The 9777-nt window shown below is 35.3% G+C and overlaps 3 protein-coding genes across 5 annotated transcripts; 2 read left to right on the forward strand and 1 right to left on the reverse strand.

The window, feature by feature from the left end:
* Window positions 1-1685: 1685 nt before the first annotated feature.
* Window positions 1686-4253, reverse strand: LOC108862814 (pentatricopeptide repeat-containing protein At2g06000). Of its 2 annotated transcripts, XM_018637063.2 has the most exons (3): window positions 3532-4253; window positions 2391-3447; window positions 1686-2084 (listed from the first exon to the last, which is right to left on the reverse strand). In XM_018637063.2, the coding sequence occupies exons 1-2, from the start codon at window positions 4100-4102 to the stop codon at window positions 2498-2500; spliced, it is 1521 nt and encodes a 506-aa protein (XP_018492565.1). In that variant the 5' UTR covers window positions 4103-4253; the 3' UTR covers window positions 1686-2084; window positions 2391-2497. The 2 variants fall into 2 exon arrangements, with proteins under 2 accessions (XP_018492565.1, XP_018492564.1); XM_018637062.2 differs by having other exon boundaries at window positions 2391-4249.
* Window positions 4254-4338: 85 nt separating this feature from the next.
* On the forward strand, window positions 4339-7216 carry LOC108862816 (protein FIP1). 2 transcript variants are annotated; one of them, XM_018637064.2, is made up of 12 exons: window positions 4339-4440; window positions 4659-4855; window positions 5261-5310; window positions 5480-5546; window positions 5776-5848; window positions 5943-5998; window positions 6070-6248; window positions 6344-6406; window positions 6492-6551; window positions 6618-6710; window positions 6792-6854; window positions 6939-7216. In XM_018637064.2, exons 1-12 carry the CDS (start codon window positions 4397-4399, stop codon window positions 7047-7049), a joined length of 1056 nt encoding a protein of 351 aa, XP_018492566.1. In that variant the 5' UTR covers window positions 4339-4396; the 3' UTR covers window positions 7050-7216. The 2 variants fall into 2 exon arrangements, with proteins under 2 accessions (XP_018492566.1, XP_018492567.1); XM_018637065.2 differs by having other exon boundaries at window positions 4344-4440; window positions 6633-6710.
* A 150-nt stretch (window positions 7217-7366) lies between these two features.
* Window positions 7367-8605, forward strand: LOC130512735 (uncharacterized). The gene is made up of 4 exons (XM_057011011.1): window positions 7367-7662; window positions 7813-7965; window positions 8058-8233; window positions 8335-8605. Exons 1-4 carry the CDS (start codon window positions 7525-7527, stop codon window positions 8435-8437), a joined length of 570 nt encoding a protein of 189 aa, XP_056866991.1. The 5' UTR covers window positions 7367-7524; the 3' UTR covers window positions 8438-8605.
* Window positions 8606-9777: the final 1172 nt, after the last annotated feature.

Consider the following 9777-nt stretch of genomic DNA (forward strand, 5'->3'; position numbering starts at 1 on the left):
TATTTAGGATATCAAGTAACATATTTAGGAAGGTCTTTCTGAAAATTTTAATATTTAATTAAAAACAAAAATCTTAGGATAACAAGATGAAATATTTAGGAATGTCTGCTTAAAAATTTAATATTTAGTTAAAAAGTAATATGTTAGAATATCAAGTTAAAATGTATATATTAATAAAACTTGCATGTATATCATATTTAGGATATCAAGTAATATATTCAGGAAGGCTTCCTAAAAATTTACTATTTAAGACTAAATTATATTATGAAAATACTGAAGTTTTAAAGTTTATATTTAGGGGTTAAGGTTTAAATCCTAAATTAATTATATACCCAAGGCTAACTAGAAATCTTACAACTTTATTTTTCATTATTTATTTTCAAATCTTAAATTTAATCTTGAAGTCTTTTTTTTTTTTGTTCACAATCTTGAAGTCTAGTTATCATTTATACACATTGCAATTTGATCTATAAAAAATATTTCATCTATATTATTAAAGTTGAAGTACATTTTGGAGATGTTTGGAAACAAGTATAGTATTCTAAATGAAAGTTGTTTGGAAACATGAATAGTAGTATTACATTAATTGTATTTCCATATTTCATTAGCTTAATAATTTTATTAATTATATTACCTTAACGTTAATACACATCATTAATTATATTACCATAATAATAATAGTGCAGATTTTTATTTATTAGTTAATCTATATAGATTTTGTGCCAATTATAAAATCAAAAATGTAAATAACTAAGTTTTATATATGGTTAAATGTTTGATTTAGTGAAAAAATTATTTTAGTTTCAACGGTGGAAAATAACGTAATCAAAAACATTATTCAAAGCCATGTTTTATGAATAAAATAATAACTTAAATAAAAATATATATATATATGTTACATTTATTGTCACTTAATTTTTCATTTAATATAATTATTTTACTAAATAAACAGTTTTTTATCAGTTTATAAAATCAGTTAGGCATGAGCATCTATACTATTAAAGCATAATACTTCTTATGAATATGGTCCTGACTTTTCCAATTAATTACCAATATTGTATGTACCTTTTCGCCTGCAGTATTTGCAACCAATAAAAAGTCATTATTTTGCAATTACATTAAAGAGTATTTAATAATTCAGTTCTTACTATTTTTTAAATAAATTGTTTCTTAAATATTTACGCCGTAACTTTCCAAAAATCTTTCACGTTATTAATTATTTGAAAGCATTTATTAAATGAAACTTTAAAATAAAATCAAGTTAAAATAACAAATGATTAAATCAACAAAATCATAATACGGGTCTAGATTATCTCAACTTCTTAAAAAATAGTTAAATTTGTAATAATAACTAAAACACATAAACTAAATTTAATAAAATTATAGAAAATGTTTTAAAACGCACAAATAATTTTTTCAATATAGAGAGTGTTGAAGATATAAAATATTTTATTTAAATTAAAAAAAATCAGTGTAAAATAAGTTTAACTTCGAGTTCAATAAATAAAATTATCTTAGTTTCAACCGGTGGAAAATAACGTAATCAAAAAAATTATTCAAATAATATTATAGAGATTAGGAGAGACATAAAAGGTAAATAACCTCTTTAATAAAATCTATTTTTATGATTTTGAGCCTTGAGTGCTAGTTTGGAGATAAAAACTTAGTTTAGTGCTATTTTGGACTTTTTCTCAATTATAAAACTAGTATATTTTATTAATTTTTAAAAACATTTGAGTGATATATTATGACTAAAAAAATTGTGAGATAAACCAAAAGAAAAGAGAGATATTTGGCTCCACCTATTCAAAACCTATTACAAGAATCATGTAACATAACCGGTTCTCCCCCTCCCAAAAAAAAATTCTCAAACAACCATTTCCTCCCAACCTGGGGCAAACAGCTTTAAGAAAACAGAACTTCTCTTTCTGCTAATCTGTGTATTGTGAAGTTCTTAGAGAGGTTAATCGCTCATGCAGTTTTAACTCGGAACTGTGAGAATCTTTGGATCTTTGCTGGTTAAGCCATTGTCTAATCACATTGGGCTGCCATTATCATGCTGAACAACTTTTTAATTCTTAACCCTGCAAATCTCAAAGAAGAGGAATCAACACTTTATTTAACGAAAAACAGCGTGGCACTGGATGAAGCAACTATCTTCTATCTCACGCATGTGAACTTTAAAGATCTCAAGTAACTTGTCATCAATCCAAAAGTTGTTCTTTTTCACAAGTTCAATCATCCTTTACTTCAATACTTCGACACAGTTTAATCCAGACGACGCAATTGGTTAACTAAGAGCAATGGCACTCTATTTCAGTCTTCAAAAGGGAATTAAGTATCTAGTGAGCCTACCAGAGCATTAAAAGGAAATGTGAACAGATGCTTACAGTGAGTTTTTGTCTGTTTTTCTTTTCTGCTTCCAGTTAGGCCTAACATGTGTACAGAATGCATGATGGTAGAAGAAGGCCAATGTACAGGGATATTGAACTCTAGCTTAGCAGGCAGCCACAGTTACATTCACAGCTTTGGTCTCTTGAGATGCTACATCATTACTTTGGCATTTCACTGCAATCTGGTTTAGTTGATAGGCCTCCTTTGCCATTCCAGCCTTAAGAAGACATGACAACAAAGAGCTCACTGTGATCTTATCCGGCGAACAACCAATCGCCACCATTTTGTGGAAAATGCTGACTGCTTCACCCATCCTTCCTTTCATGCAATTCCCAATTATAAGAATGGTAAAAGTGATCTTATCCGGTTTGCATTTCGTCTTCTCCATCTCTGCCACAATAACATTTGCCTCGTTGACCTTTCCAGCCTTACAAAACCCATCAATGACAGGGTTGTACAGAAACGGTTTCGAGACGACGCCCTCACAAGCTAACTGCCTCAAAAGATCACGAGCCCTGAGCAGCCTATTCTCTTTACAGAGGGCGTTGATAAGAATGGAATAGGTAAATGCGTTAGGAAACATTCCTTCCGCAGTCATTTCTTCCCAAAGACTAAACCCTTTGTTGACTTGTCCCACTCTGCAGTACCCATCAATCAAAGAAGTGTAGGTCACAACATCCGGGAAACAGCCGAAAGATTCCATCTTCCCGCGAACAACTTCCGCAGAAGACATGTCACCCGCTTTGGAATAACCATCGACCAGAACATTAAAAGTAATGTTATTAGGATAAATCCCCAAACCAACCATCTCATCAAACAGAAGAGACGCTTCCTTCACCTTGCCAGCTTTGCAGTACCCTGACATCATCGAAGTATAAGTAACAACATCGAGAGAACAACCCTTTCTCGACTTAACCTCGCAGAACATATCGTAGGCCTTGTTGAGATCATTACTCTCGCAAAAGCCCTTAATAAGAGTATTATAGGTAACGATATCAGGTGAACTAGTCATCATCATCTCAGCCAAAAGCTCTAATGCTTTCTCAGCTTTCCCTACACCGCACAAACCTCGAATCAGAATGTTAAACGTGCAGGTATCATTACAAGAACGAAACTTGAGATGCTTCTGGAATAGACCCATGGCATCGTCCACACGACCCAGCCTCACTAACGTGTGCAAGAAACTGTTGACCACCATAGAAACCCCTTGAACCTCGTAAGACTGGAGAAGCAAAGCAGTGGCGAAACGAAGGTCACCCTTTACAGCGAAAGAAGACACCAGAAAACCTAACAACCGGCTGTTGGGAGAAACACCATCGCTCTTCATACACTCGAACACCTTCCCCGCCAAATCGTGCAAACCGGCTTTGCAAAGCGATCTAGTGAGGAGGTTGTAAGTCCAGAAAGAGTGGCGAACGTTGAGCTTGGATCTGCTGAACTCCCAGAACCGGAACCGGATGTGGGGATCGTCGAGTTTCTTGACGACCTCGAACGCGATGAACGGGTTTATGTTCTTGCTGAGGTAGCAGAAACAGAGATCGGAGTCTGGAACCCTGTAGACGAAGAGAGTGGAGAGGATTTTGACCAGCCATGCTTCGGGGCAATGGGTTACTTCTCGGGTATTGGTCTTTAGAGGACGAGCTTGTGCTCCGCCATGAGTGTGTGTGTGGAAGAGGCCTACGGTGGTGGCCAAGGATGATCGGATCATTACGGCGTCAAAGAAGCTGCGACTGCGATTCGGGAGGAGGAGCTAGGGCTTGTTCTGGTCAAACCCCTCATCTGTGTAAGAAACTGAAACATTGGATCAGAGCCTTCTATCTTAGTTAGAAGGTTCGAATACGCTTCTATCAGCCGGTTTACTACGGTATAATTTAAGATGGTTTAGTTCGCTCCCTATGGTTTTCTGGTTTAATTTAATTAATCCAAATACATCGAGTCAATTTATCATGAGTCATACACCCGAGGAAGGCAGAAACTTTCCGATCGCAGGTTCAGATCGAAGATGTCAACGGAGAGACGTCCGATGACCAACGAAGAGAACGCTATGTATGTTTTTACGCTTTCTTTTGTTAATTTCTTTAACCAGGATTTCGATGTGGGCTCGTGATTTCCTTTTAATAATAACAATTTGTCCTTACATAACATCTTTTGATGGACAAAAGATTGCACTGTTTCTGTCCAAATCGAAACACCTTTTACTATCACTGTCTGTGGGACAGGATATAATTATTTTCTTGTGGTGGATCGGAATTGCCTTCTTGTAGGTTCCTTGACATATTACAAGAAGCACCTTTGTTCGGTCACAGGAAATCTAGAAGCCTTGTTGGAAGTTACCTCTATCTGATTCTATTGGCAGGCTATGCCGTTTTAGCTGCAGGAGCTCCTTGGATTTTTCATCATCTCCACCATCTGACCCCTTCTTTGCTCTGCTGCTGCGATGTTGCGCTTTTGATTCTCACTGGTTCCCCACTCATTTTCTCCTAGATTTTATTTTCTTACCTTGTTATGTTTGTTTGCGCTTTTGATTCTCACTTGTTACCTTGTTTCTAAGAAGCACCATTTGTTGAAGACATCTCATTAAAATCTCTAACTCGATTCTTCTTAGGCCTATTTAACTCCGTCTAGGTTGTTAGTTAATTAAGATCTGAGAGCCCTTCTTCTCTAGTTTTATCAGATTGACCAACTTTTAGTTTATTGTTATGTCTTTCCTGGTTTTGTTGTCGACGGAGAACACTTGAGTGATTCTCCCCTCTCAAATTAACTGTTGTCTATTTGTTTTTGCTCACCCATTAATCTGATGTCGATCAGTTCTGTTGTGCGCTTGGCTCTATATTCCTTAAGTTAATTTCCATGTGTACTGTCTCAGGTATCTTTCAACAGTATTTTGTTTTTCAAGTCCAGAAAATACGTCTTCAGGTACAAATGCTTGATAGCTTTAGACAGTGATACACATAGTAGATTTTGGTTTCAAGGATTAGGTTTGGTAGGACGAGTAAAATTAATGTTTTTTTTTTTTTTTTACTTCCTTGCCTATGGTGGCATTTAATAGACTTGACTGATCTAATATGAGAATCTCATTCTACAGGGTTATTACAGTTTCAGTCAGAAGTTGAAGCATGTTGTTCGTCTTCCATTTGCAATCGCTGCATATGGTATCCGTCTAACCATGTCTTTTTCGCTTGCTTTTACTGGTTATGAAGTCTATCAGCTATATTCAACAACATATCCAAATATAAATTCAAAATATGAGTGGGGAAAGTTTTACAACTATGATTTTTAACTAAACTTGCTTCTTGTCCTCGTGTGTTTTTTTTTCCTAATTGAGACTACATGTTATTATTGTCTTCGTGATATGTTTAGTACCTTTCGATATATGTCCAGGGACCGCTGGGATGCTTCTTGTGATAGTATGGGATCCCCAAATCAGCATTCTTTCTACCTCTGCTTTACAACGGTTCGTAGCTGGTTATCCGCTTGTTAAGTATCTATCTTAGTTGCAAATCCATAATTTGCATCATGTGCTCTTTTTTTTTGGATATGATCTACAGGATCATTATGATTGCTGAATCAGTGTGTGCTGGCTTCTTCATGAGTTTATATATAGGTGAGACTGCCCTTCAGTTAAATAGTATATGTTAAATGTAGTAGTTTTATAACTGCTGCTTTTTATTTCAGGTTATGTGCATCAATACAATTCCGTTAATTCCAGGCCAGATGTCTTGAAGTCGTTATACTCTCCTCTTCAACCGTCAAGTTCTATGGACGGCCTGAGGTATTATGAAGGCCGACTTTCTGATCAACAGACGGCTTTGTTACAATATCAGCGAGAAAACCTCCATTTTCTAAGCGAGGAGGTATCCATCCATCCCCTAATTGAATGAAACAGATACAAAATGCTCTCCCCTATTTTTCATCTAACGTTTCTTGATATTTCTGTGCCTTTTCAAAGATTCTGTCTTTGCAAGAGAAACTAAGCAAATATGAACAATCTGATGATGGAAGAACCCCTCAGGTGAAGATTTTCTCTGGCAAGCTTTCTTTTCCTTTACCAATAGCACATAGCTTCTTAATATTCCTCAATGTTGAATGCTTGGTAGGTTGATCTGGCACATCTTTTAGCTTCTCGAGATCAGGAGTTGAGGACCCTTTCAGCTGAGGTAATACTTATTTATTTCAGAAGCTCCATCTATATACAAATGTGAATTTAATGTTCTCACTTGCAGATGAATCAACTTCAGTCTGAGCTACGGCTTGCTCGTTCTTTGATAGCAGAGAGAGATGCAGAGGTGCAGCGTGTCAACAATACCAACAGTCAGGTATTTGTAGGTAAAATCTAGAGATTTTATTCAAGATTCAAAGTAATCTTGGAGATGTTTAATGGGTGGGGGTTGGTGCAGTATATTGAAGAAAACGAAAGGCTGAGGGCGATACTGAGTGAATGGAGCATGCGAGCAGCAAATGTAATTTGTTTTATTTGGTTTTTTGACAAACATCATTTCCTGATCAACACATGATCACTGAATCGTTTGTTTATAATGTTAAAGCTTGAGAGAGCTTTGGAAGTGGAGCGTATGTCTAACTCGGAACTACAGAAGGAAGTGGCAGCTGGGCGTAGAAAGCAGATGGTAGAGGCATCTGAGCAATCTCCATTGTAAAAATGACAAACAAAGCTTAGGTTTTGGAATCTCAGAAGTTGGTGCTTTCTTCATGGAATCAAAGCTGCTTGCTTTTTTTTTTCTCTTATAAATGCTCTCTATCATTTACTTCCTTGTAAATTATGACAGCTTTTTGTTTGCGGTTGAAATGAAGCTATTTGTACAAATGCAAAAAAGAAAAACAGAGTAAATGCTTCTAGAAGGAAATAAGTGTCTCTAAAATGATGTGTGTATCCGCTTGAGTTCTCTTTAGCCACTTGGGCATCAGGCCGTATATACCCTACTTTTTGGGTGTTTTTTTTTGTTTCATGTTGAAATCAATTAAGCCAATGTTGAGTTGAGGTGAAGTTGGATTGGTTTATAGAGCTGAAAACAATCAACTTGTACCGGAACCGGTTTAATTGATTCAAGAAAAAGACACATGCCCTTTTTGTTCATGTTATTGTTAGGATAAACTTGAGGAAGGGTTGGAAGCATGGAGCCACCACCGAGTTCGCGACCGGAGGAACCTCCGTCATGGGACGAACTTTACAAAATCAATCTAATGCCATCGGAGCTGTTTCTCAAGTTCCGAAAAGAGCTCCAAGGCCTTCGCGTTGGCGTCAACCTCGAGGTTCTCTCTCTCTCTCTCTCTTTCTCTCTCTCTAAGTAGTCGCTTGATTCTTGAAATTTTATTCCGTCGCTAAGGCATCGGAGAGAGACCTGTTCTGTGCTTGTTTGAGGCATGACATGTTCATCATTGTTTTTCAATCGAATGTTCCAGTTGTATAACGAACCCACGAATGATTACCACGCAAAGCTTGTTTTGAAGCCACTATCACCAGAAAGGAATTGGAAGTTTATTTATGAGCCTTTACACCAAGAAGTTCGTGTTCTTTCAAAGAAGATTCCTATCACCAGATTTCTCAACCTCCAGGTTCTTTTTTTCTTTAGTCGTTGAGTCTATTATTGTGCCCTCTCTTTCTTTTTTTGTTCTCTGTTATATATTTTGTAAATCTGAAACTGTAGGTTGGTGTGGGGCATAACTTTCAGATGAATGCAATGGGTTGGAAATGGAAGCTTACCTCTTGTTTGGGTGGAGATGGTGTGTCTCGGATCCGAAACAAAACCACTCTTGGTTTGACTCCTGGTGTCGATTTACGGTTTGGTTGGAGAGCTGATTTTGTACTCCCTGAAGTTACTGGGTAAGTGTCACCAGTTCTGACATCTTTATATCATCCACCAGTTTCCAAATATGTGATTTCACTACGCTCTAGCTAATTGATGGTCTTGATGAATGGAACAGAGCTCTTGGTACTGAAGAACCGTTATTCAACATGAGCTCAGGGCGTTTAGAGGCATCACTGGATAGAGTAGAAGCCATTTTAACACATTCCGAATATCTATAACCAATTACTTGTGTGGTTTCTTTCAAACTAGTCACTATCATCTGATAAACTGTTTGTTCTTGGTTTTATATTGAGATAGTCTTTGTTTTAGGGGTTTTAGGTATACCTCAAATATATTATGTTACATATTCAGAAGATCTTGACAATATAAGAAGGCAAACGTAAATACATACAGTATCATATTTACAAGTATTTGCTTAAAACATTTGTTCAACACAGACGAAATTTTTTTTTTAGTTATGGGATTTGGTAATCACTAGTTTCCTGAAGGTTCATGCAATGGTTTTTTTTTTCCTGTAACAAGTTCACGCAATGGATATAATAAAGTAGTGCACATAATCTATTTGGATCTATGTTACAAGTTTAGATGTATGGACTAGATTTGGTTTTATTGAAATTGGCAAATGTCACAAGTATACAATTTGCGACTAATAATGGCTGAATTCAATATCTATACCTCCTAAAGAGAAGGAGACCAATTAGCCAACGGTGTGTTTTTTTTTTTTTTTGCAAAGAGGCTTATTGGAATGATGATTTGGTCAGATTTCATCTTTTTCTCAAATCTAGCCTTATTGGATCTGAGATTTTTAAAAGTTTCTTAAATCTTTGCTAATTCTATCAAATCATTCTTATTGGATCTGAGATTTTTAAAAGTTTCTTAAATCTTTGCTAATTCTATCAAATCATTCTTTATTGGAATGGTAGAAAATATATTTTTGTGAAAATTATTACATGCTTAAAGTTTTTTTAAAAAATAGGCTTAATGTTCTAATGAAACAATTTTATTTATGGAATATGTAATTATGTTTATATTGATAAGTAAATATAGGCAATAAAATTGATATGTATGTACTTAATATTATACATTACGGTGTTAATACTACAAATAAACATGGAGAACAACAAATTGAGTACATATTTAAATGATATCATAATACCTTGATCATGAGAAATCATAACAATATAAATATCAAACTGATAATAATGTTTATTCTCGCACAAATCTGAGGATCTTCCACCTAGTATAAGATACTTGAACTGAATCATATAGGTTTGTTATTTTGGTTAAAATATTTGAGCTCGAACTGGTAACAACTATCCATAATTTTGGTTGTTTTACATGACAATCATATCCACTCAGGAGAATTAGACTCGAACCCAACTTAGTTCTTATAATACCCAAGTGATGTCTTTTACAAAATCTAAAATCTAATGCCTGGAGAACTGAACAATACTCTAGTGCATATCAAATTTCAAAACGCATGATTATTTTGAAATTAAGTAAATATTAAAATTATAGAAATTTTGAATATCAAGCGTTGTTAGTGGATATGTCAATG

Source organism: Raphanus sativus, chromosome 5, assembly GCF_000801105.2.
Source record: "Raphanus sativus cultivar WK10039 chromosome 5, ASM80110v3, whole genome shotgun sequence".
NCBI lineage: Eukaryota > Viridiplantae > Streptophyta > Magnoliopsida > Brassicales > Brassicaceae > Raphanus > Raphanus sativus.